The 27,062-nt window shown below is 40.9% G+C and overlaps 1 protein-coding gene across 3 annotated transcripts in view; it reads right to left on the bottom strand.

Annotated features, from left to right (window-relative positions):
* The window catches only part of tbc1d32 (TBC1 domain family, member 32), a 120,023-nt gene that overhangs the window by 37,464 nt on the left and 55,497 nt on the right, over window positions 1-27,062 (bottom strand). For 2 of the 3 annotated variants that reach the window (XM_078400176.1, XM_078400177.1), the window contains exons 21-26: window positions 25,778-25,896; window positions 20,083-20,202; window positions 11,933-12,021; window positions 8,402-8,524; window positions 8,207-8,315; window positions 484-577 (exon numbers count right to left, since the gene is read on the bottom strand). In XM_078400176.1, coding sequence (XP_078256302.1) covers window positions 484-577; window positions 8,207-8,315; window positions 8,402-8,524; window positions 11,933-12,021; window positions 20,083-20,202; window positions 25,778-25,896 — 654 coding nt within the window. The remainder of the gene's footprint in view (window positions 1-483; window positions 578-8,206; window positions 8,316-8,401; window positions 8,525-11,932; window positions 12,022-20,082; window positions 20,203-25,777; window positions 25,897-27,062) is intronic. The other variant, XM_078400178.1, reaches the window with a different exon arrangement.

Here is a 27,062-nt window from a genome sequence, read left to right as displayed (position 1 = left end):
ATATAAGATTATTAAGTGGTTGGACACGTTAGAGGCAGGAAACATGTTCCCAATGTTGGGGGAGTCCAGAAGCAGGGGCCACAGTTTAAGAATAAGAGGTAGGCTCAATTTTGAGTGTCATAGCAAAGGGTCTGAATGCTAATGTAAATGTAATATTTCAGTTATTTCTTTATAATTACTTTGCAAAAATTTCTAAACACCTGTTTTCGATTCTTCATTCTGGGGTACTGTGTGTGGATTGATGATAAAAAAATTAATTGAATCCATTTTAAATAAGGCTGAAATGTAACAAAATGTGGGAAAAGTGAAGAGGTCTGAACACTTTCTGAATGCACTGTACACAAACTGATCCTTTATTTTAATAACATGAAATGCTGTTGGATAGAATTCTGTTGGATAGAATGTCACATTCAATTTTTAAGTGTGCACAACCTGTTTTTATGACCATAAAAACAAAGAACTTACTCATTTATTAATGTTTACCTTGTTTTAGTACAACATTTTTCAATGGTTCTTGCAGATAACACTTTGGTACAGGGTAAGAGGAAAATAGCGGCCAAGGATATGGGTCATTTCCCTGGGGGAGAAAAGTACAAAATTAAAGTGGAAAAAACTGATTTAAAGTAATATTTTCCCATCATTCTTTTATTGACTTTAATTTCAGCATTTTAGGTCTGTTCGATTTTCAAAGTTCCCTATTTTCCCACTTAAGAAAATAAATTCCAAAACATTGCGGAATAATAGATATCTTTCTTCTGTCTCTACTAACGTAACTATCCCTGCAAGCACCACTCTTGTACTGCACTGATGTCCACGCATTGGGTGCTAAAGCCCTAAGGGGAAAAGTGTATTTTCAGTAGGATTACTAATATTATTCCACGTCAGAAAATTCCACATCCTTTGTGCAAACTTGACAGCTAATATGAGCCTTACGAAGAAAATACTCTAACAAATATTACACCCTGTGCATACTAATGAGGGTTATACATACATATAGATCTTTGTTGTTCATCAGGCTGCATTTGGCCACAGAAAAACCAGACAGGAAAATAAAAACTTATGCTAATGTTATAAATGAATGAATTTATATCGCTGGTATTAATTTAAAGGCTGCAGCAATGATTTAATATTTTTCAATAAATTGAATGGCTGTACATTGTTGTGATTGACCATTAATTATTTATGTAATCAAATTCAACTACACCCTCAACGTATCTTCAAACAAGGCTGATTCATAAGTCGTCTTCATGTTTTCCATATTTACAGTTAATTTCATTCTTCTTAAAAAATGTAATTCACTATAAACTAAGTGGATAATAGAAAGTAAATCTACCTTGCAAAAATTTTATCAAACATTTTAAAAAATGAAGGAAAGAGCATTTCAAAGGCAAGATCTGGTTAAATTTTGTCCTCTTCAATTTGAAAAATTCTGCAATATCTACACCATTACACCATTACATCTACCTCTGATGTTATTATGGATTCCAAGTAAAATGTGTGTGGACAGTGTTAATCAAATTTCCAGTGAATAGAAATTTGTAGCTCATAAGTTTCCCAGTGTAGCATTTACTAGTAGTAATTTAACAATACTGCTTGATAAGACTAAATGTTAATAAATACCTAACCTAAATATGTAATCCATGAGTGATGAAGTTGTGCACCAGCTTTGTCAGTCTGCACGTGAACTGAATTTAATTAATTAGTTCCCTAATGTATATTCAACTTCGGATAATAGAACTACACCATGTAAATATCCGTTGTTAAAAAAAAAGTAAAATTCACTTGGGATTTATCAGGATTGCAAAAAAACCCCATTGCAACTCACATTGAGCTACTTTACAAAAAGTAGGGTTTGAGCAACTAACCTGCCATTTCATAGAGTACTGAGGCACACAAAATGAAAATGGGATCACCCATACTGGAGACAAGTTTTCTACCCCAAGAGACATATCATCATCATATCATATCATATATATACAGCCGGAAACAGGCCTTTTCGGCCCACCAAGTCCGTGCCGCCCAGCGATCCCCGCACATCCCACACTCCAAAGACGTACAGGTATGTAGGTTAATTGGCTGGGTAAATGTAAAAATTGTCCCTAGTGGGTGTAGGATAGTATTAATGTGCGGGGATCACTGGGCGGCACGGACTTGGAGGGCCGAAAAGGCCTGTTTCCGGCTGTAGATATATGATATGATATGATTAACACTATCCTACACCCACTAGGGACAATTTTTACATTTACCCAGCCAATTAACCTACATACCTGTACGTCTTTGGAGTGTGGGAGGAAACCGAAGATCTCGGAGAAAACCCACGCAGGTCACGGGGAGAACGTACAAACTCCTTACAGTACAGCACCCGTAGTCAGGATCGAACCTGAGTCTCCGGCGCTGCATTCGCTGTAAAGCAGCAACTCTACCGCTGCGCTACCGTGCCGCATAAAGATTGCTGCCATCTTTAAAAAGGCTTTTACAATATTCAACATTTTTCAAAAAGCTTTCCCAATATTCTATCTAAGGAGCAATTAAACTTGCATTTATGGGCAGTACAAGTTAAACCTTGGAACTGGATAAAATGTGTAGAAAATGATTGGGACAAAATTAGTCTTACATGGTGGTTCAAAATGACCAATAACAAAATAGACAATAGACAATAGGCAATAGGTGCAGGAGTAGGCCATTCGGCCCTTCGAGCCAGCACCGCCATTCAATGTGATCATGGCTGACCATTCACAATCAGTACCCTGTTCCTGCCCTCTCCCCATACCCCCTGACTCCGCTATCATTAAGAGCTCTAACTCTCTCTTGAAAACATCCAGAGAACTGGCCTCCACTGCCTTCTGAGACAGAGAATTCCACAGGTTTACAACTCTGAGTGAAAAAGGTTTTCCCGATCTCCGTTCTAAATAGTCTATCCCTTAATCTTAAACTGTGGCCCCTGGTTCTGGACTCCCCCAACATTAGGAACATGTTTCCTGGCTCTAGCGTGTCCAATCCCTTAATAATCTTATATGTTTCAATAAGATCCCCTCTCATCCTTCTAAATTCCAGTGTATACAAGCTTAGTCGCTCCAGTCTTTCAACATACGACAGTCCTGCCATTCCGGGAATTAATCTAGTGAACCTATGCTGCACTCCCTCCATAGCAAGAATGTCCTTCCTCAAATTTGGAGACATAAAATTGCACACAGTTCTCCAGGTGTGGTCTAACTAGGGCCCTGTACAACTGCAGAAGGACCTCTTTGCTCCTATACTCAGCTCCTCTTGTCATAAAGGCCAACATGCCATTAGCTTTCTTCACTGTCCGCTGTACCTGCATGCTAAATTTAAGTGACTGATGAACAAGGACACCCAGATCTCTTTGTACTTCCCCATTTCCTAACGACATCATTCAGATAATAATCTGCCTTCCTGTTCTTACCACCACAGTGGATAACCTCACATTTATCCACATTAAACTGCATCTGCCATGCATCTGTCCACTCACACAACCTGTCCAAGTCACCAAAATTACAGCATGGTTTACACAACAATGAATTTTCTTATCCACTGATTTTTACTGAACTTGGAAGTGGTACAGTATGATTTTGTCAGAGTTGGAGTGACAAATTTAAGGAGTGCACACAAACTGATATTTATTTTAGTTTAGATGCTTGAGGATACTTAATTGAGCTGGTTTTTCAGCATTGCACATCTGGAAAAATTGCATTTTTCTTCAGAATTAAACATAATTATAAATCAATTGCAGACTGAATCATGATGCAAATTCTGCTTCTGCCGATGCCATTATCTGCAATAGATGTGCATTCTGACAAAACTGGGGAAATCAGATCACATTTTTCCATAGTGTGCCTGTCACTGGGCACTCCCAGTACTGCCAAATTTGATTAAAAAAGGTTCTTATTCCCAGCAATGCAATTTGAGGAAGCCTTCCTGAGAAACTTCCTGCACAATGCTAAGAACTTAAATGAATTAACTTCACCAGGCTCAACTCCCTATCAGTTAATTATTTACCTGTTCCCTTTCAGGGCCCCCAGCTCATGGCCTTCAAATGATCTAGAAACAAGGAACTATAGATGCTGGTTTACAAAAAAAAGGATAGGTGACGTTTCAAGTTGGGACCTATCTTCAGACTAATTGTGTGGGGGTTGATAGGCGAATGATTGGAATAAAGGCCAGAGATGAAAAGACAGAAGGTGTGAGACTTATTGTTAGGCTGTAAACTATTCAAGCAGAATACGAGGCTCGCATGTGACCTCACTTTTGCAACGAAAGAGGTCCAGGGCAGAAAGGTCAGAATGGGAACGGGAAGAGGGGTTAAAATAGTTAGCAACCGGTAAATCCAGTTGGCCTAGTTGACCTAGCTCAAGTGTTCGGCAAAACGATCGGCGAGTCTATGCTTGGTCTCATCAATGCCATAGGAGGTGCGCATGAACCTCTGTCTCACCTGGAAGGACTTCTGGGGTCCCTGGATGGAGGTCAAGGAAGAGGTCTAATTACATCTCTGCAGTTGCAGGGAAGGTACCTGGGGAGGGAGTGGTTTGGGTGGTAAGGAATGAGTGAACCAAGAGGTTGGTTCAAATTATCTGATTGGTATAATGTCAGGTGTCTTTAGACCGAAGTTTGCAGGTGACAAGATTATGATTTTTTTATTTTTTTTAGATATTTAGAAAATCAATTAAACAAGGAAAATTCAGTGCACTCCCAAATTTTCAGCAACTCCATCCCTAAAGAAAAGCATGTCATGTAAACTTGAAAGGCATTAAGATACATGTAGTTTTTTCAAATATTGCAATAAATGATGCAATATCAGGGCGTCAAGTCATAATACATCGTAATGGTACAATGCAGCAGGCAATATTTGCAGTTTTAAGGATGGTAATCATCCTGTGGTACAGTCTGTTTACCTGTATTTACCCATGTTTTATATGCAGGCACACATGAGTATTAGAATTATAAATATTAGGTCTCTATGTTATTGAAGTGAAACACTATTTTCATTAAACAGAAAGGAGATCAAAATATTGAGATCCACAATGCATGACAAAATATAACTGTGTGCTCTGAAAGATACTTTGAACACAGTTAAATGAGTACAAAACGGCTACTTTTCTCCTATTTATTTTCTAATAAAAGCATCAAGCTGCACTTTCGCAGTCTCTAATATTTTTCTTACCACTATCCTACCAAAAAGTTTATTTGATGCATTTGTCACACTTTCAATAAAGATATTCGTTGTTTCACAATATTTACAATATTTTGTATTTCCCTTTCTACTCTTTTAAAATTCCTTTCATAAACTTTGAGGATTCATCAGCAATAGTGGAGTGTATCAGACGATGAGTGTAAGGTTCTTTGATAATGGATTAGTGTAGATCTTTGCAAAACCAATAGAAAACTTGCCAGGTGATAACCCATAAAAATGGCTGTTCTGCAGGAGCTGACGGACTTTGCCTTTGGAATGGGTCGCAACGGATGCCAAAGGAAAACTGCAAGCCATGTTGCGTGCCTGCCACTGACGAGGGGTTCACCAGGCATTTTTAAGTATATGTTGTTAATTATAGATGCTTTGTCCACAATAAACCTTGCATTGATTAATACTTTACTTGTGTGGACTGATTCCGAAACCAAATTAGTCGCAGTCAAAACACCTGGAGTAAGTGTTGCTTGCTGCATTACAGGCTTAGATACTGGAAATAGTAATGTTATGTAGATGAAGGATCAACAAAACATTGTTTTGGTAATTGCAAAGAAAGCACTCAATAAACTTTGAATAACAAAGTTTACGGCACAGCAGGAAACCAGTTGGCATATTGTATTTATCAGCACTGCATCGATCAAAAGCTAATTCCACATAATCCTCACATCTCTGTAGTGGATATGAACTCAGAAACAGAGCTGATGGCTTGGCTCAGATATCAGCCCACCATGCTCTCATTGTTTAAAGGAAAGATCAAAAAGGCAGACAAATTTGGGGAGAATTTACCAACTATGCAATTTTGTTGACACCATTTGCAAAAATCCTAAATCACTGGGGAATGCTGAAAATCAATTAATTTAATGTTGAGACTCCAAACCGTCCCAACTTAATGCTATTTTTTTAATGAAACATGCAATTGTTTAAATAACCAATTTGTAATTGTTTAGAACCAATTTGAATGTAGCGATGTAGTAATTAATCTCAGTAATTTAAAATAGTAATTTCCCAAATATATTTGCATTTCCACCATCAAAATAATTAACAATGGGAATATTTCTGACAAGGTGCTCACTCATGAAATAACCAGCTTGTGAAAGATGGTCAATAATTATAATATTTAAATGAAACAAGAAAGATGATTAAAGAAAGGATGGTGAGAGAACGCCAGCTAGCATTTATTATTAAGACAATACTATAACATTTTAATAGGAAACTACCAATGAGTCATTTTAAACCATATTAGACATTAAGCTGTGTGTTAGCATCATTCTTCTGCAAGAGATTATAGTGCAGCTTTGACGTTGTCTTGTTTGGAAAGGGGAATGTTTCATCTGTGGTTGCATTTCCTGCTGAGGCTGGCTAGGCCCTATCGTTGACAGGCATTAAGGTAATCAAGGTGAAATCAAAGTTATTATTTGAAAGAGTAGAAGAAATAAAACAAAAATATTAGGATTTACTTTTTAATTTCAAAATATGTAGACATTTAAAATGAAATTATAATTCAGGCAAGCAGAGTCAATAAACTCTTGTGAAAGAGAAATTATGTTTGACAAATTTGTCAGCATTCTGAGATTATATTTTGGAGTAGGGCATATAAAGGGATCAATTGGTAGCTGGATTCCCAAAGATGTTCAAGAGGGTACTAGATAAAAAGCTTACTACAATAAGATCACAGCTCTTTGGTTGGTGTAACCATGTGGATAAAGGATTGACTATTTAACTGAAAGTATGGATAAGTAGGTCATTTTGAAGGAACACCACATTGATTAGTGCCCAGGTCTCAGCTACTTACAAGAAATTAGATGAAAGGATTGGTTATAATGAAGCAAAGCAGCAGGAAAGGAAATATGACATGAAGAGAATACAAAGAGATGTAGATGGCTCAAGTGGATAGCAAAAATGGCAGATCAATCATGGCTATCTGGAAATTCTATTAGATGCAACACAGGAAGTCAGAATGAAAGTGCAGCAAGCATTTTGGGTAGAAAATATAATGTTGGACCAAAAAACCTTATAGCCAGCATCAAGGAGTACAAAATACTTACAACAAACGTTCAGGACTTTATAATTATTGCTATAGCCTTGGAGGTAGTTCAGAGAAAGTCTGCAAGTGTGATTCCCGAGATTAACTGGTTGTCATGTAGAGAACAATCGAGCTTACTGAAATTTTGAAACTTAAATATGATCTTGTTGAATTGTAAACATTTTTAGGGGATCCTATAGGGATTGGCACTGAGAGGACATTTGCCTAACGCATAAATCTAGAACTGGGGTCACAGAGTCAGAAGAAGAGATAGACCATTTAAGGTAGAGATCAGAAAGAATTTCTGGAAGGAGGTGGCGGCAAATGATTGGAATTCTATCCCAAAGACCTTCTGAGGCGTAATTATGAGCGTTTTCAAAGGTGATATAACTTTTTGGATACAAGGCTACAGAAACAGACAGAAAAATGGAGTTGAGCCGATTGCTCATCAATGAACCTATTAAATGGTAAAGCTGCCTCAAGAGGCAATAGAGGCTATTTCAATTGCTTACACAACAATATTAGGAGCCATTTGGAATTAATAGGTTCAAGCTGAATATCCTGCTGAAACCCAGAGCTGAAAGTACTCCCTTGGACCCACAAACAATATTTAATGTAGATTGTGGCCGACTCTGACTTATTCCATTTTGCTGGCCTATCCTCATACCCCATCACTTAGAACCCAAGAATATACTTAAGTCACTGTGCAAACCTAGTCTAAAGAAGGGTTGCGGCCCAAAACATTGTCTGCCCATTTCCCTCCACAAATGCTGCCTTACCGGCAGAGTTCCTCGAACAGTTTGTTTTTACTCAAGATTCCATCATCTTTTAATATTCAAAAGGGAAACTGACAGATACCATTAACAGCAAAAGGAAGTCAATTAGCTCATCATTGGGGCCAAGACGAACACTGTACAACATTTAATTTCAAATGAAAAGGAAGCAACATTTCAAGCAGGAGATATGGAGAATTTTCCAACCTTCTGTAAAACTCTTGGTGGTAAAACCCGCTCCGAGGCTCCCCCGACAAGTTCCATGCGAATAAGTATGTGATTTCTCTCTACAGAGAGACCATCAATTATGAAGTCCCTTGAATATATAATTATAATTGTTTATAATTATAAATAGCTTAGAAGTCTAAAACATGTAAAATGCCAATAATATCATTTCCTTACCCCAGATTTTTTGAGTCTTCTCTAACATTTTCCTTTTGTGCATTCAGGAGAATTTCTGATACAATATATTGGGATTCTAAAAGTAAAAGAATATCCAGATTGCAGCACAGAACACTCAGCAGTCTGCAGAAAGAAAATAATGATTTTTAGCAACATAACAATATTGTGCCCATTTGCTATAAATGGAAGATACAATTTTCTCATCAACATGTAAAACATTTATGCATATGAAGGATTATCGGTTTATTAAATGGTCACAAAAGTAGAGGTTTGTTAAATGGGAACACAGATCTGATGTGGTAGGTGTTTTAACTAATTTGTCACTTCCAAGATTATATCTTTCCTCGATCCTCTAAACATTCTCCCAAGTCTGTCATGTTCCACATTTTTCCCCTACTAATGATAAAATCCCATTGACATTATCAAGAACCTAAGTTTTAAACATTGTGTTGGATATTGGAATATTTATTTCTGACTCAAAACCTTTGAAATTTCAGATTATCAGTTACAAAAAAGAACTTCTGAAGTTAAGTGCAGCAGTACATAAATAAAGAAATAACATCACCTTAATATTTAATGGAAGCAAGTCACCAAGATATGATTTGTGATCATATTGACTAATGGAACAAAGTGACAATTTGTCTAGCTTTGAAAGCTGTTTGCTAATCATGCCCTTGAAAGCTGTCAGGTCTTCAATTTATCTTACTCCATTCACTGACGGTAAATACTGTCACAGAGTTCTGCTTTGTATAGCAATGTCCTTTGTGATTGTCATATGTGGTCAAAGATCATAGCTTATGAGCCTACATAGAAATACTACTTGTTGAGTAGAAGAGTGACTTGAAAATGATTGGTTACATACAAATGATTGAAATATTGCCTAAAGAAGGTGCAACCCAGGGAGGTAGCTCAGAATTTAAATACTTTAGTTGGATAAAGTAAGTACTGGTCAGAACACTTGTAGGTTTAGATTTAACTGAAGGGTAGCAATATTTTTATAGCATTTGTCAATTTGATCACAAATGACACCTTGGTGGATAACTAACATAAACAACTTTAAACTGATGTTGTGGCACTATCTCATCAAGTAGGTACATGTTAGTTTGCAGCACTAAGATATTTCACTCAGTGCTATCAATTTGCAATAAAGCTAAAATAACTTTTAATGTTCAAAAGATAATAATAAAAAATAGTGACAGCTGTGGTGTTACATCCCAACACAATAATAACAGTAGTGCAACACTCACAATTTATCTGCATGGGATTTTTAATTTCACCTATCTGAAAAATAACATGTCTTACTTGTTCACAAAGAACCATTGTTTACATGACTTTTCCCTGAAATCATTCTGTTAAAAGGGCAGGCACTCAAGCCACATATTTAATCCATACTGACATGTCTATTTCCACATGGCCTTAATAAAATCCATTGGGCATTTCAGTGGCATTGCCGATTTAGTTCAAAATCATAGTCACTTTCAGTTTCCAAGCTTCAAAATTCTGTTATGTATCCCAGAGCTCAGTTATGTACCCAGTTTGATGTTCATTGAAATATTAGGAAATTCACCTAAACTCCATACTCCAAAAGATATTTTATATACTTCTCCTGTAGCTCACATGAGAATACAGGACAGGCACTGGTACATATCTACATTGTAAGTTTCCCCAGGGTGTAGACATTTATAGACTACACTCATGTCTTTACTGAGGCCTCCATGGCAATCTTCTGCAGGACATTCTGGAGCAGGGATCTCTAAAAAAATGGCCCGCAGACCACATCCGGACTACCACGAGACTTTATCCGACCTGCAGCAAGCTCTTAGGGGGCGGGGACTGGAGGCAGAAGCTGCCGAAGGTTCGCTGGAGAGCAGATCGCCACGACCCAGAGCTTTGTGTCATCTGCAAATTTGTTAAAGTTACTTTTAATCCCTTCATCTAAGTCATTAATGTATATTGTAAATAGCTGCGGTCTCAGCACCGAGGCTTGCGGTACCCCACTAGTCACTGCCTGCCATTCTGAAAGGGACCCGTTAATCCCTGCTCTTTTGTTCCTGTCTGCCAACCAATTTTCTATCCATGTCAGTACCCTACCCCCAATACCATGTACTCTAATTTTTCCCATTAATCTCCTATGTGCGACTTTATCAAAGGCTTTCTGAGAGTCCAGGTACACTACATCCACTAACTCTCCCTTGTCCATTTTCCTAGTTACATCCTCAAAAAATTCCAGAAGATTAGTCAAGCATGATTTCCCCTTCGTAAATCCATGCTGACTCGGAACGAAAAATGATCACCAATGCGTCCACGATATCTAGAGCCACTTCCTTAAGTACTCTGGGATGCAGACCATCAGGCCCTGGGGATTTATCAGCCTTCAGTCCCATCCATCTACCCAACACTATTTCCTGCCTACTTTAATGAACTTTAAAACTGCCAATACCTCCTCTTTGGTAATTCTTACATGGTCTATGACATCACAACTCACATGTCTCAATTCCTTAGCTTCCATGATTTTTTCCTCAATAAAAACAGGCGAGTATTGATTTACTATCTCCTCCAATTCTTGTGGTTCTACACAAAGACAGCTACGCTGAACTTTCTTCTTCTCTTAGTCACCACTCTTTTACTCTTAATACACCTGTTGCATCTGAGGTTTTTCCTTTACCCTACCTGCCAGCTCCATTTCATGATCTCTTTTTGCACTTCTGATTGCTTTAAGTGTATTCCCACACTTGTTATACTCGTTGAGGGATTTGCTTGATGCCGACTGCCTAAAACTGGCGTTACGGCTTCTTATTTTCCCTGATCACAATTTTGAAAGCCTCCCTCTTGCCAGTATAGTTGCAGAGTGGCATGTTTCTAATGATCTCTCCACTGACATTTGGTAGAACTTACAACACATGGGTTGAACTTTGTGTTAAAATTGACAGAATCAGTTTCAGTGTAGCATCACACAAGAAAACTTGAGAGCCTTGTTCCCACTCCATATGGCACGTTTATAAAGAGCGTGAAAATGATCCACGATTCTAGTTTAAAGCATACAAAAAAAAATACTGCAAAACAATTTCTAGGACATTGTGTATACATTAGTAGCATGCTAAGTTCCTAGACTGGTATTGACCTTGAGATACATTCATATTCCACCATAGCTGGGAGTTTTAATTCAAGTAATTAAATAAATCTGGAATAAAAATCCAGTTTCAGTAATGGTAAAAATGAAACTGCCAGATGTCACTAAAAATGCAGAAACAACAAACTGTAGATGCCGGTTTACAAAACAAATGACACAAAGACCTAGAATAACTCAACTGTCTGAAGAAGAGTCCCAGCCCAAAACATCATTTGTATATGTTCTCCAGAGTTGTTGTCTGACCAGCTGAGTTACTCCAGCACTTTGGGTTTTTTGTCATTAAAAATCCGCCTATTTCATTAACGTTGTACAGGGAAGAATATCTATTATCCTTTGAAATGAACAATAAAATACACATGAATACATTATTTCCACCTGTAAGTAGTTGGATTCCTACTTACCTAAGCCCAAACATATGGGAATGCTCATAGTTGAACAGCGAGTGTATTTTAGCATTTGAATTGATAATTATCAGTCGGTCAATTACGTCCTTTAAAAGAGAAACATTATTATACCAATCATTAATGCTGTATAGAGTCAGAATGTAGTATAAAAATAGAAGACCATAAAAATAAAATCTTGGTTATACGTTCCTTTCATATATTTTGTTTTCAAATATACTGACATTAATTAACTTTGAACTTGATCTATGCAACCACAGTATTTACAAATTGTGTACTGTAATGTGGTTGTAGTAGCATTCTAGCAGACAACTGGAATATCAATATCTAAACATCAATTTGCGTGGCATTTGTATCAGAACTGGTTTCTAACAGAGTAACCTCATAATAAAACAACACTGCAAAGTAAGACAGGCACATTTTGCAACCCTTTTATACGCTAATAGACTGTAGCACAATTGTGATCTCAAATTGTTTAACTTGTGAACAAAATTCTGAGATGAAATAGACAAATGTTAAAAATAAATTATAACAAAAATCTGTTCAACAAAGCATTAGAACAAAAGGTTCCTCCAGCATCTTCAAACAGTAGATCACAAGAATAGAAGGTGGCAAAGGAAAGATTGCCAATTGCACTTTGAGTTAGAAACGTAGAAAATAGGTGCAGGAGGCCATTTGGCCCTTCGAGCCAGCACCGCCATTCATTGATCATGGCATTCTACATATGAAGGCCTTAGGTTCTAAATATCAATGGTTTAATGGTTCTTTATTATCACATGTACCGAGGTACAGTGAAATTCTTTTTCTGCAGTTCAGTAAATTATTGACATACAATCCAGATTAAGAAAAAAGTGTTCATAGAAAATAGCCCACTGAGAGCATATATAATAGTCACCAGGTTTTGGGATAATTTTTAAAGTCTAAGCTGCAACTGGTCATAAAAGCCCGATCCCAATTGTTGCCTTGATCCGGATCGTCCCGCGAACCATCATCCCTCTCCTCGCCCGGCCACCTTTCAGCCTTTGTGTTCTAGAGGCACCTCCCATAGCCAACCTTGAGGGAGCAGAAGATAAGACCCCAGTTCTTCTTATCATCCCTTTGTTCTTGCATCTGCTCTCGCCGACTCCCTTCCCTCTCCTCTCAGGTTCTCCAGTCCTCAGGGATGAGCTTGACAGCTTCCCACTTCAGGCAGTTTTCCCGGTTCAGCGGCAGGTAAGCCCGGCGTGCTGCCGGGGTATGGCCACAGCCCGACATTCCCTCCTGCCCAGTGCCAGGCCTGACAGTCCCTCCTGCCCAGAGCCAGGCCTGACAGTCCCTCCTGCCAGAGCCAGGCCTGACAGTCCCTCCTGCCCAGAGCCAGGCCCAACACCACAGGTTAGACCACTGCTGCTGCTCTCCCCGGAACAGTCCTCCACCACAACAATATTCTGCCTGTTGCGAGGAGCATGCCTGTTGTCGAGGGGAATGGCACGAAGAGATTCCTGCGCTCTCTGCCTACCCATTTTCATGGTGATCACCCATCTACTTCCTGCCTGTAACTTCGGCGTGACCACCTCGTTGTAACTCTAATTTATGATTCAATTATACTTTTACACCCTGCTATAATCCTGAGGTCATCCAGGTGCATCTTCGGTCCCTTAATATGGTCCTTAAAGAGCTACAGCTGAACACATTTACTGCAGATGTATTAATCAAAAGCACTTAACATACCCCTGCCTTCCAACATTCTACAGGAGGAACATTCCATTATCCCACCTGCCATCTATACAACTTCAAACAACTAGGAAGGATTACACAGAAAAATAGACGTTAACCTGCTATTACCCTTTTCTCAGCTCCTTCGCCAAAGCCTCAATGCGGCACTTTCCCTCAATACAGCCCATCACCTCAATGCAGCCGCTCCCAATAGACCACTCTGCTAAACCTTTCCTGCTTTTTATTGGTTGCTCTATCTGTTCCTTAGCCTATCATCTCCTGCTTTTTAAATGTCCTGCCTTCAATTGAAACAAAGTCTCTTTTCGATCAAAACACAACTTTCTCTCTTGGAGTTACTCCAGCACTTTTTAACTCAAGATTCCAGCATCAGCAGTTCCTTGTGACACCTGGAGATTGTAAGAACTGTGTTCTTGGGAGGTGCAGACTTAAAAATGACTTCTTAAACCTCTCAGGTTGGTCTAAAGAGTCTTACAGATCCAGCCAGGGTCTCAACTAAAATGTATTTAACAACCAATTAAATTAAAACCATCATGACTGATTAACCAAGGGAAGGGCCAATAACACTTTTTTCATTGTTATAACTGGGATTATGCCTTGACATTATAACACTGATTATATTTAATAAGTGTTGTGTTGGTTATCATGCTCCCTGGGATGTTCTATGGTGGTAACCTTAAAATTCACCAAATAAAAGCAACTGTTACAATGTTAAACACTAACATGGTTTGGGTTACACCTCAATTCATAATGTTATTAGAATATAAATCAATTAATTTGCAAAACGTTCAATGGTCTAGATATTTAGTAGATCCATTTTGAGCTTTTTACCTCAGTGTTTATTGTTGATCCTCAAATAAGGAGATTCAATTTGATCTGGATTTTGCATTAAACTGTGTAGCTGGAGTTTAGTTTATTATTGTCACATATATCGAGGTACAGTGAAACGCTATTGTTTGCCTGCTACCCAGTCAAAGACAAACCTATTCATGATCAAACAGTCCACAGTGCACGGATAAAGGGCACATTTATTGCAAGATAAAGTTCGATTCAAAGATAGTTCAAAGCTTTCCAATTAGGTAGATTGGAGGTCACGACCGCACTCTAGCTGGTGAGAGGAAGGTTCAATTGCCCGATAAAAGCTGGGAAGAAACTGTCTCTGAATCTGGAGGTATGAGTTTTCATACTTATGTACCTCTTGGAGGGGAGAAGAGGGAGTGACAGGGTGAAACTGGTCCTGGATTATGATGTTGGCCTTGCCGAGGCAGCGTGAAGTGTAGATGGAGTCAATGGAACTTGCAGTCATAAAAACATCAATTTTCAGATAGATTGGTTTGGCCCATGGAGGTCTGGAAGAGGGTTATGTGAGCCTCAGAATCCATTATCATAGTTCAATGGACTATGGGTAGGAAGATAATGTGACATGGCAGTATTATTGGTTGGTTGAGCAAGAACATCACTGGCCTATGGATCATTGGTGAGAGGAATCACATGCACTGTTGGGGGTGTTTTAGTGGCTGTAATTGGGAATTACATCAGAGATTCTGAGATCAGAGGTGGTTGTGACTTTTGTTACGTGATTGGTGCCTAGAACTAGTTTTCCCGAAGATAATCTGTAGTGATGATTGTTTCATCATGAGGCATATTTTAGTTTTTACATATGTCTTCCTTGTGGATATAGAACCCCACTTGTTTATGCCTTATAAATCCAGTGTGATTTGTGATAGAGGTGTGCACTTGTGCTTTGTATGCTAATTTGTCTCCCACTCATAGCATGTAAATAACTGTGACTGTCGAGCTCAAGTTTGAATCTAATAGATTTCACTTTGAAACGATCAATTTTAAATCAGGAAAAACCACATTCATTACCGTATCCTATAATTTGTTAAAGACTGACAAGTCAAACAACATATTTCATCTTACTTAATAAAATTACATGATTAAAGAACATCTCAAAACCATTTTCATGGGTTATAACAAGATGAAATAGATGAAGTGTTCTTGCAGTCAAAATGCCAGTGGGTAACTATCATCAGATTCCTGCCACCACAAATGGCAGCTCTCAATCCAGTTGATTTCTCCACACGACTTGGCTGAGTACAGTGGAAATATTAATGATTAGGCGCATTGATAGTATCTCAGCTGAGCTATTATTCTGCCCAGAACACCTGCATGAACCCAAGAGCACATTGTTGTATTTTCCAATCACAAAACAAAGGAAGGATTTATTAAATGTGTAAAAAGGAATTGCAGATGCTGGTTTAAACTGAAGATAGACACAAAAGGCTGGAGTAACTCAGCGGGACAGGCAGTATCTCTAGAGAAGAAATGGGCGACGTTTCGGGTCGAGACCCTTCTTTAGACTGGTTTGGGATAATGAAACGAGAGATATAGTCGGTGATGAGGAGAGATAAAGAACAATAAATGAAAAATATGCAAAAAAGTAACGATTATAAAGGATACAAGCTGTTTCCAGGGTGTAAATGAGAAGCTAGTGCGACTTGTGTGGGGGAAGGATAGAGAGAGAGAGATGGAATGCCGGGGCCACTTGAAGTGAGAGAAATCAATATTCATCCCACTGGGCTGTGAGCTGCCCAAGTGAAATATCAGATGCTGTTCCTCCAATTTGCGTTTAGCCTCACTCTGAAAATGGAGGAGACAGAGGACAGAAAGGTCTGTGTAAGAATGGGAAGGAGAATGAAAGTGTCCAGCAACCGGGAGATCAGGTTGGTTCACGTGGGCTGAGCAAAGGTGTTCCGCGAGACGATTGGTCAGTCTGTGTTTGGGTCTCGCTGATGTATAAGAGTCCACATCTTGAACAACAGATACAGTACACAGTACTTGAGGTTGGAGGAGGTGCACATGAACCACTGCCTAACCTGAAAGGATTGTTGGGGTCCCTGGACAGAGTCGAGGGAGGAGGTATAGCCAAAGGTGTTGCATCTTCTGCAGTTGCAGGGGAAAGTACCTGGGGAGGGGGTGGTTTGAGTGGGAAGAGATGAGTTAACCAGGGAGTTGTGGAGGGAATGGTCTCTGTGAAAGGCGGAAAGGGATGGAGATGGGAAAATGTGGCTAGTGGTGGGATCCCATTGGAGGTGGCGGAGATTTTGGAGGATTATGTGTTGTATGTGATGGCTGATGGGGTAGAAGTGAAGGACTAGGGGAACTCTGTCTCGGTTGTGACTAAGGGGAGGGGGAGCAAGGGCAGAGCTGCGGGTTACCAAGGAGGCACGAGTGAGGGCCTCATTTATGATGGGGGAGGGGAACACCCGTTCCCTAGAGAATGAGGACATTTTGGATGTTCTAGTATGGAACACCTCATCCTGGGCGCAGATGTGGCATAGATGGAGGAATTGGAAGTAGGGAATAGAGTCTTTGCAGGAAGCAGGATGGGAAGAAGTGTAGTCGAGATAATTATCTGAGTCAGTGGGTTTGTAATAGATGTCGGTCTATAGTCTATTTCTTGTGATGGAGACTGTGAGATCAAGAAAGGGGAGGGAGGTGTCGGAGATGGTCCAAGACAAACATGCCCTTGGTAGTGGCAGATTACCAAGACAAACTTGATCTCATTACAGTTTTATCTAAACATGGACAAAAAAGATAGTTTCTGGAGGTAAGACGAGGATGACGGTACCTAATGCTAAGGCAGCAATAACAAGAGTGGCATCAAACAGGCCTAGTAAAATTGAAAGGCAATAGGAATCAGAGGGAAAGGGCTCAGCAGTGGCTGGAGTCATAGGTAGTTCCAGTAGAGATGGTTGTGGTTGACAGAGGCCACCCAGGACAATGCTGAATAAGTCCCACAGTAAAGTATCCAAGGTCTAACAATGCTGAAAAACTGAAATTCCCTCCAACCAGTAATAAAACTAGCCATATTGATCTGACAACACTTGTTGAGCTTTGATGCAGCATTTTAAATGACAACTTCTATGACATGTAATTATCGCAACCAAAGACCATTTCCAACAACAGAAAAAAGAATCATGTTACCATGACATTTAATGAGCACGACTTCCAACATAACCATCATTGATCTATAATAAATCAACTAGATCAGCCACATAAATATAATGCTTACTACAGAGAGTGGGTGTTCTGCACTTCATCTGCTGAATCTCTGAATCACCCAGGCTATACTTCTTAGGTGTAAGGAGGAATTGCAGATGCTGGTTTAAACTGAAGCCAGACACAAAAAGCTGGAGTATCTCAGTGGGTCAGGCCGCATCTCTGAAGAAAAGGAATAAGTGAGGTTTCGGGTCAAGACCCTTCAGACTATTCCTTTTCTCCAGAAATGCTGCCTAACCCGCTGAGTTACTCCGTCTTTTGTATCTGTCTTGTGTTTATACTTTTTAGGTACCCCTTGGGGGTGGGAGATGATTTGTTTTCTATCCAGTTTGTTTATTTTTAAGCGGCTTATGAGGAAATGTCAGATAACAGAATAGCACATCCTCCATTTGTGTGGATGATTATAGCAACGGAAATCTGGAAGCTTGACAACCGTATCCACCAATTTAAAGTGTAAATGTAGTAGAACCAGGACAAATTGCTGGTGATATTTATGCCTAGAACCTTGACGTTTGCAAGCATCTGCACTTCAGATGCAGATTGGGATTTGTGCATCACCCCATCATGAAGTTGATAACTAGCTCCTTCAATTTGCTGACATTGAATAAGAGGTAGTTATCTTGATATTATGTAACTAAGCTCTCAGAATCCTTTGTGTACTTCGTTTCATCATTGTCTGAGATCCAGCCCATTACGGTGTGGCATTGCAAACTTGTAAATGGAGATAGAGCAAAAATTGTTGGCACAGTCGTGACAGTATAGGGAGCTGGAAATGCATTCTTGCAGGGCACCAGTTTTGAGAAATGTCATGGAGGATGTTTTGCAGCCTATCCTCACTGATTATGGTCAATAGAATCAGGACGTCCTGGAGCAAATACACTATCTAAGTGGGTGTCAGGGTCAGGTGCTCTCACAACATTTAATAAGTATCAAAATTATGCTTATTATATGATAAATCGCCAATGCGTTGAATCTGCAGAGCGAGAGCTGGCAAATGTAATAATTGGTACATGATGGGTGGCATGGACCTGCAGGGCCAAAGGTCCTATTTCTGCATGTATATTATTTTCATTAACTACATAAACTTGCGACGATGCTTTAACTGAGAACTAAGCAGTGACTTATCAAGCTTCAGCCTGATTTGTTTAATATTGTACACTGTTCTGTATTTAATTTTTGGAATATGAGAGTTGCTGACATCGCCAGGATTTAGAAACATAGAAAAGAGGTGCAGGAGGAGGCCATTTGACCCTTCGAGCCAGCACCGCCATTTACTGTGATTATGGCTGATCATCCACAATCAGTAACCTGTGCCTGCCTTCTCCTCATACCCCTTGATTCCACTAGCCCCTAGAGCTCTATCTAACTCTCTTTTAAATCCATCCAGTGAATTGGCCTCCACTGCCTTCTGTGGCAGAAAATTCCACAAATTCACAACTCTCTGGGTGAAAAGGTTTCTTCTCACTTCAGTTTTAAATGGCCTCTCCTTTATTCTTAGGCTGTGACTTATGGCACATCACTAATTGCCCAGGAAATATTGATGATGAGCCATGTTCTTAAACTACTACCATCCATCTTGTGAAAGAACATTTACAGTGCAGTTGGTGATACTCACACAGTAACATTCTGGAATTAAAATATAATCATCCGGCACACTTAGGATTTTGGTTGTGCCAGAATGGTAGATTTCCTGCACTATTATTGAATGTTATTGCTAAAAACACTAACATATTTCTAAGTTACTTTTAACACAGTCATTTAATAAATTTTCCTAAGAATTTATTTAGAGTTATTTTCCAAACCCTAATGAATCTATTGTTTAAAAGAAGCTCCAGAAATGGGGAGCCATGTTCATTTAAATAGAATGCTGGAAAAAGTGCCCTAATCTTTTTTTAAATGTGGGACTAATGTATTTTAAAGGGAGTGGCGGAGTTAAAAGGGAACAGTGAGGTTGAGTAAGAAAGAACTGCAGATGCTGGTTTAAATCGAAGGTAGGCACAAAATGCTGGAGTAACTCAGCAGGACAGGCAGCATCTCTGGAGAGAAGGAATGGGTGATGTTTCGGGTTGAGACCCTTCTTCAAACTGAAGAAGGGTCTCGACCCGAAACGTCACCCATTTCTTCTCTCCAGAGATGCTGCCCGTCCCAATGAGGTTGAAGTGAGAAGGTAAAACGGAATGTTTTAAAGAGATCATGGGAAACAGGGCCCCAGTGTGATTAAAAGAAGTGAGATGCTGTAACATCTGGATTTTCAAACAATCATATATCAGACAGATATATTATAAATTTATCTTTAAAAAGTTTATACAGAACAAATTGTAACAATATATTAACAATAAAGTACTTTCAGGAATAAAAAGAGTTCCACTTACAACAACTGAGCTAGGCATTTCACGTAAGGAGTATACTGCCTTGTTTGGTAATGGCAGATTACCAATAAGTTCGTAGACAGCTTGGTAAGAAGAAAGCAGATTCACCAGAGCTAAAAATGACTTAAAATAAAGAAGACCTGTCAATATCCATAAAAGCTAAAGAAAATCTTAGTAACATAGAAGATAACATAAACATCCACCAGAGTGACTCCTTCACATTCCTCATTGTGTTGGAAGGCGCAAAAATAGTTAAATCTCTTCCCTTCTTTGTTCTCCCATGGTCAGGGGCCTCGAGCCTTCCGTTGATGGAAGTATGATGTATTGATTATTGTTCATGGACTATTAATATATTTAAATAACTACAAATCTGCCTCCGCAACACATGTGGAGACAGTTCCTTCGGCCCACCAGGTCCTCACTGACCAATGATAACCCATACACTAGTTCTATCCTGCACTCTATGACAATCTACATAAGCCAATTAACCTACAAACCCGCAGATGTGGGAGGAAACCAGAGCACCCAGAGAAAACCCATGCAGTCACAGGGAGAACATACAAACTCCATACACACAGCAACCGTGGTCAGGATCGAACCCGAGTTTCTGACACTGTAAGGCAGAAACTCTACCTCTGTACCACTGTATTGTCCTGAACATTTCAATTGCCTCACAGTTGTACCAAAGGATCTGTGAATAAAATTTGTTCTAGCCAGCTTTTGCTTGTGGTGTTTTTTGTGCAAAATAGAACTTTGCTCAAATATGTAAGTAAAATTTACGTTATGTCAATTAAATATACACAAAACGTCTAACATTATCTGAATTAATAACTGTGCAGCCTTGAGCAGAAATCATGTTCAAAAATGTGTCAATTAATTTGTTTTCCTCATTATCGTATCCCTTTTTTCCCCCAAAAGCCACCTGAGTGGCATCATTCACACGAGCCTCAACCAGATACCCTGACATAGGGTTTAACCCAATAAGTTAACCATTCCTTTCCACTCAATGCTTTAATTACTCCTCACGAATTACTTCTCATCGAACTGTAGTAAAAATAAATAACTGTAATTGGAAACTTTCAGTACTTTAAAAGATTACAAATTCATACGGAAACTAGAATAATGCAGAAATATTTCAAGGTTCATTAAATCCATCAAGAGGTTAAAAATAGCTTTTCAAAATCAGATTATGTCATAGGATTTTGCACTGTGATCCGATTAATACATTTTTGGACTTTCAGTAGTCAAGAAGGGCAATACAATATTAAAAAGAATATTTTCAGAATCCACCCTTCTGATGTCGACTTTTATCATCATATCATATCATATATATACAGCCGGAAACAGGCCTTTTCGGCCCTCCAAGTCCGTGCCGCCCAGCGATCCCCGTACATTAACACTATCCTACACCCACTAGGGACAATTTTTTTTACATTTACCCAGCCAATTAACCTACATACCTGTACGTCTTTGGAAATAGGGAAATAAATGGGTGGGAAAACATACATGACAAGATCATAAATCTATGATTTCCATGCCAGGCAGATTTGCCTTCATTTAACAAAAATGCAATCATGAAACTAGTCCTTAATGGAAAATTAAAATTAGGTTCTAATAATTTAGAATTTCTTTGCTACAAGTTAAAAATCTTTAAATTTTACAAAATTATTATAGTTTAATATAAATAGATATATAATATCAGATGTTAAAACAGAGATACATCTTTATCTGCTTTAAATATATATTTTTCTTATTCATCTTCTGTTAAGCATTGACCACACGGGTATATTCTACAGCAAGCAAAACAGTTTAGAAGTAAAAATGAAAATAAACTAATTTTATGATTGCATTTTTGTTAGATTGCCTCTATTACCATAACTACCATAATAAAACAACAAACCAAAAAAAAATCTACAAGAAGGTGAGATTTAACAATGCAGAAAATTGCAACGAGTTCACATCTTTTGAGCTCATAAACTATTCTTCATCAGGATTGTTTAGTTTTCAAGTTATGTTAGGCACCGAGGTTCAAATTCATAACAGATGTATAAACTAAAACATTTATCAGGATACAGGTTTTTCATTAAATAATCACTTCAATTTAATTCATATAGCAGAAAATCTCCATGATCTATAATTGCTCGTTTGAGAGACAACTGAATCGCTAGCGGGCAATAAAAAAAACTAGTGCCAAAGATGCTAATGCAACCAGATGGCACATAAAAGCACAAGAAAAATAAGCAGAAGTATATCATCTGGCCTCTTGAACCTACTCTACCACTTTGTATGAACATGCTTTATCTTTCACCGCTGCACCACTTTCCACCACTCACCCCGTATCCCTCGATTTTCTTAATATTCTAAAATGTATTCATCTCTGCATTGGATAAATTCTGTGAATTCTCAGACTCTAGGGTAAGAAATTTCAGATTCCCTATCATCTAAATGAGGACATTTCTTTTCAGCGCAGTTCTGAATGGCTGACTCTTTATTTTGAAACCTTGACTCTTGGTTCCAACTCTCAATGATTGGTGTGCAAGGATATTGAGATCCCTTTGAAATATGATACCTTTCAAATTTTCACCAGTTATCTATTTTTATGCCAAAGTGAATTATCTCACATTTTATTCTTTCCATTTTCCTACCATTGATTTAACCAGGTTCTAGACCCCTGAAATCATCTTCACAACTTGCACTGCTGCACAGTTTTGCATCATCAGTAAAACTTGGAAATATTATACTTTGGAAGAAGCTGTGGCCCTGTACAGATTCCTATTGTGTCCCAGAATCATAGCCTCTAAACCAAAAATGATCTGTTTTCTGCCTTTTTAACAATCCTTAATCCACATCAATACATTATCCTGAGATTCGTGTGCTCTCATTTTGTTCAACAATATTTTTTGCATCTTAAAGGTCTTCAAAAAGTGGTTCTTCCTGAATCCAAGTTTAATTACAAATCAAAAGACTCAAACAGATTTGCCAATATAAACCCATGCTGACCCGATTTTTATTTTCTGTGTGTCAGTTCCTTTTTAAAATAATTTATTAGACCAAGTTGGGCCCGTTCCTCGTAGGGTTTCCATTGTAACCTGGGGAAATCGCGTTTTTTCTTTAAAATAAATTGTCTCTTAAAAAAATTAAATGAATCTCAATGTCAGCGGCCATCTTCTTTCTCCTTCACTGTGGTGCCGTGCTCCTCCAGGGGAGGGGGAGCGCAATTAAAGGCGGTACAGGGAAGGGGCGAGGGTGTGACCGAGGACCCAAAGCCTCTCCTGTATTGGTGTAGCACCCTCAATCCCCTACTCAATCCCCTTATCCCCCCCTCCCTACCCCCCACTCTCCCATCTTCCCTGACCCCCACTGCCCCCCTTTCCCCCACCCTCCCATCTTCCCTGACCCCCACTGCCCCCCTTTCCCCCCACCCCCTCTCTCATCCCCCCACCACCACCCCCCCTCCCCCAACCCTGCTGTCCCCTTCCCCCACCCCTCCTCCTCCCTACCCCCACTCTTCCCCCCTCCCCACCCCACCCTCCTCCCCAGTCCCACTCTCCCCACCCCATTCCCCACCACCCCCCTTTCCCCCACTCTCTCCTCCACCCACCCCCACCCCCACTCTTCCCTCCTCCCTACCCCACCCTCCTCCCGTCCCACTCTCCCCCCACTCGCACTCTCCCCACCCCATTCCCCACCACCCCCCCTTCCCCCACTCTCTCCTCCCCCCACCCCCCATTCTCTCCTCCCCAGCCCCACTCTCACTCTCCCCCACCCCCCTTTCCCCACTCTCTCCTCCCCCCCACATTCTCTCCTCCCCAGCCCCACTCTCACTCTCCTCACCCCCCTCTCTCCACCCCCCTCTCTTCACCCCCCTTCTCCTCCACCCCTCCTCACCCACCCCCCGCCACCCCCACTCTCTCTCCCCCCCACCACCCCCCTCCCCCCAGTCCCCCTCCTCAGTCCCAATCTCGCTCCCACCCTCCCCCCCACTCTCTCCGCACCCCACCCCCACTCTCTCTCCTCCCCCACTCTCTCCTCCCCCCACCCTCACCCCCCTCCTACCCCAACCCTTCCCTCCACCCACTCGGCCCCAACGTCCACTCCCCTCCGTGGAGCCGTTGGCGGCGAAAGGTACTTACCGAGCGTGCATGGAGGAGGGAGTACCGGACTACTCGAGTCGGGCAGTGGAGGTGGGACTACTCGAGTTGGGCAGCTGAGGTGGGAATTCTTGAGTCGGACAGCGTAGGTGGGACTACTCGAGTCGGGCAGCGTAGGTGGGACTACTCTAGTCGGGCAGCAGAGGTGGGACTACTCGAGTCGGGCAATGGAGGTGGGACTACTCGAGGTGGGCGGCGACGGGTCTGGGAGAGTGGGGAGGGGAGAGAAGCGAGAGGAGAGCGGCGCGGCGGGAGGCGTGCACCAGATGGCGGAGCGTGAGGAGGCCGCCATCTTTCTGAAGCCGCGACGCCACCTTCGGTGGAAGCGGCCGCTGAAGGAGGAGAAGAAGCTGCCCGCTGCGGCCTGTGAGCGGTAACAGTGCGGGGTGCTGGGCCCGGGCGGGAGGGGAGACTCGAGAACGACGTGGCGTGGGTTGAACGGACGGAAGGGAAGGATGAGGACCATCAGTCTGACCATCTCCCTCCTGCTCGGGAGTGTCCCCCGGGTGTGGGAGAGTGTGGAGAGTGAGGGGAGTGGAGAGGAGAGCCCCTGATTGCGTGCGGGCGGCTCCGCTAACGGCGTCCATCTTGTTTGTGCGAGTGAGGAGAGGCCGTGCGTGCCGTCTGGTGACGTCGTACGCACAGCACTTTAAAAAAATGTGTTTAGAAATGAGAGTTTTAAACTTTAAAATGTCTATATATTAAAAAATATACGACCAATTTAAATATAACTTGTTATAAACAGTCGCTAGGACAGTGGTGATTAAGGTGGCGCTAAAATTGTGGCGCTATGGTTCACCGTTTTGGCTGCAGTTCCACATGTTATATATATATCTGCATGAATTGTACGGGGGTGGGGGGGCACGAGCTCATCTCTCAGTCGCACGAGTCCCATTGTGATGTCACACGCTGAAGACCTTCAATAAATCGGTTAGAAATGAAATGTTTTAACTTTAAAACCTCTCTAACTTAAAAAATACACGACCAATTTAAATTAAAATGTTATAGGCACTTATGGCGAGAGTGGTAATTATGGTGGTGCAAAAATTGTGGCGCTACGGTTTACCGTTTTGGCGAAAAGAACAGACAGACAGACAGACAGACAGACAGACAGACAGCCAGACAGACAGACAGACAGACAGACAGACAGACAGACAGACAGACAGACAGACAGACAGACAGACGCATTATCTCTACCGCTGCTCTGTAGTCTCTTTCTATTTTCCTCTCATGTCGCTACATTCTAAGCTGTGGAGAACCATCCGAGGATACATGTAGTTTTAGATTACATCAGTGTTTCCACCATCTCCATTACCACAACATTCAAAACAATAGGATTGAGATTACCAAATCCTTGACATTTATCTGCTTTGTCGCTTAGCTACTCACCCAGTCTACATCTGTTGCTGTTCACTATTTCTAGGTACATCTTACCACACTTTATCTCGCCTCAGACAATTTGCAGGAAATGGTAAGTATTTTTCCCCTTGGCACAATGCCATTGGTTGGTTAAAATCCAAGGATTCATTTCCAAATTTCTCATTTACCTTCTGACAGCTTCGGTCTATGGCCTCCACTGGAGTTGGTTTAGGATTGATCATTCTAGCGTCATCTCTTCCACACTCCAAAACAGACCATAGCTCCATTACAAGAGCTTTGATAAATCCTGAAAACAAAAATAGATTACACTATTCAAACGTGAAAGTGTGTTTAAAAATAATACTGTATGTCAAAAACCTGAGAGCTACTGTTAACCATGTTGATTAATCAGATATTCTATCTCAAATGGATTATTCAAGATTCAAGATATCTTTATTTGTCATCCTTTTGGACGAAATTTAGTCACCCACAGTCCAATAATAAAAGCAATAAAACAAACAAATTACACAACCCCACCCAACGCACAAAAAAAGAAACAGAAACATCCATCACAGTGAGTCTCCTCCAGTCCCCTCCTCACTGTGATGGAAGGCCAGAATGTATTTTCCCTTCCCCTGCCGTCTTCTCCCGCGGTCAGGCTGGTGTCGTTGCCACGTTCCAGGCCGCGCCGGCCGGTGGAAGGTCCGCAGCGGGCCGACCCAAGCCCCACGATCCGGGGCGGGCGAACACGCTGTCGCTGCCGCTGTTGCTGCACGTCTGGGCGGTCGTGGCTCCCGACATTGAAGCCCCCGTCAAGCAGAGAAAAATCCCGCGGCCTTTTTCAGGCCGCGCCGGACGGTGAAATGTCCGCGGCGGGCTGACCCAAGCCCCGCGATACGGGGCGGGCGAACACGCTGCCGCTGCCGGAGCTCCCGATGTCGGCATCCACGCGGCCCGAGCCTATGGACGGCCGGCTCCGCTGATGGTGAGCCCGGTCCGCGGGCTCTGCGAACCGGAGCCCTGGAGGCCGCCAGCTCCAGGAGTTGGGCCGATGTTAGGCCGCAGCAGGAACAGAGACACCACCCAGAAAACAAAGGTCGGGTCTCCGTTCGGAAGGGACACATATTACAATTTTACAGTTCCCCCCTCCCCCCCACATACACACATAGTACACAAACACAAAAACACGACATCACAACTACAATTAAGACAAAAAAAACAACAAAACACAGAGACAAACGGACCGCAGGTAAGCCGCAGCTGCTAGGGCAGCGCCGCCATTTTGACACCATTATCAACTGGACTAAAGCTTTTCACATATTACATAATACTTTGTATATTCATGCAGTCTATGACTAAATCTAGTTTTCCTAATAACCAGAGCATACAATTTTCAAAGCCGTTTAAATCAAACACCATCAATAGGTACAAGACTTGAAGGTTCATTTACAGTGCTCTCCATAATGTTTGGGA

The sequence above is a fragment of the Rhinoraja longicauda genome, chromosome 5, assembly GCF_053455715.1.
Source record: "Rhinoraja longicauda isolate Sanriku21f chromosome 5, sRhiLon1.1, whole genome shotgun sequence".
Classification (NCBI taxonomy): domain Eukaryota; kingdom Metazoa; phylum Chordata; class Chondrichthyes; order Rajiformes; family Arhynchobatidae; genus Rhinoraja; species Rhinoraja longicauda.
Note: the sequence above shows the minus strand (reverse complement) of the source record. Positions and strands in the feature narration are given on the sequence as shown.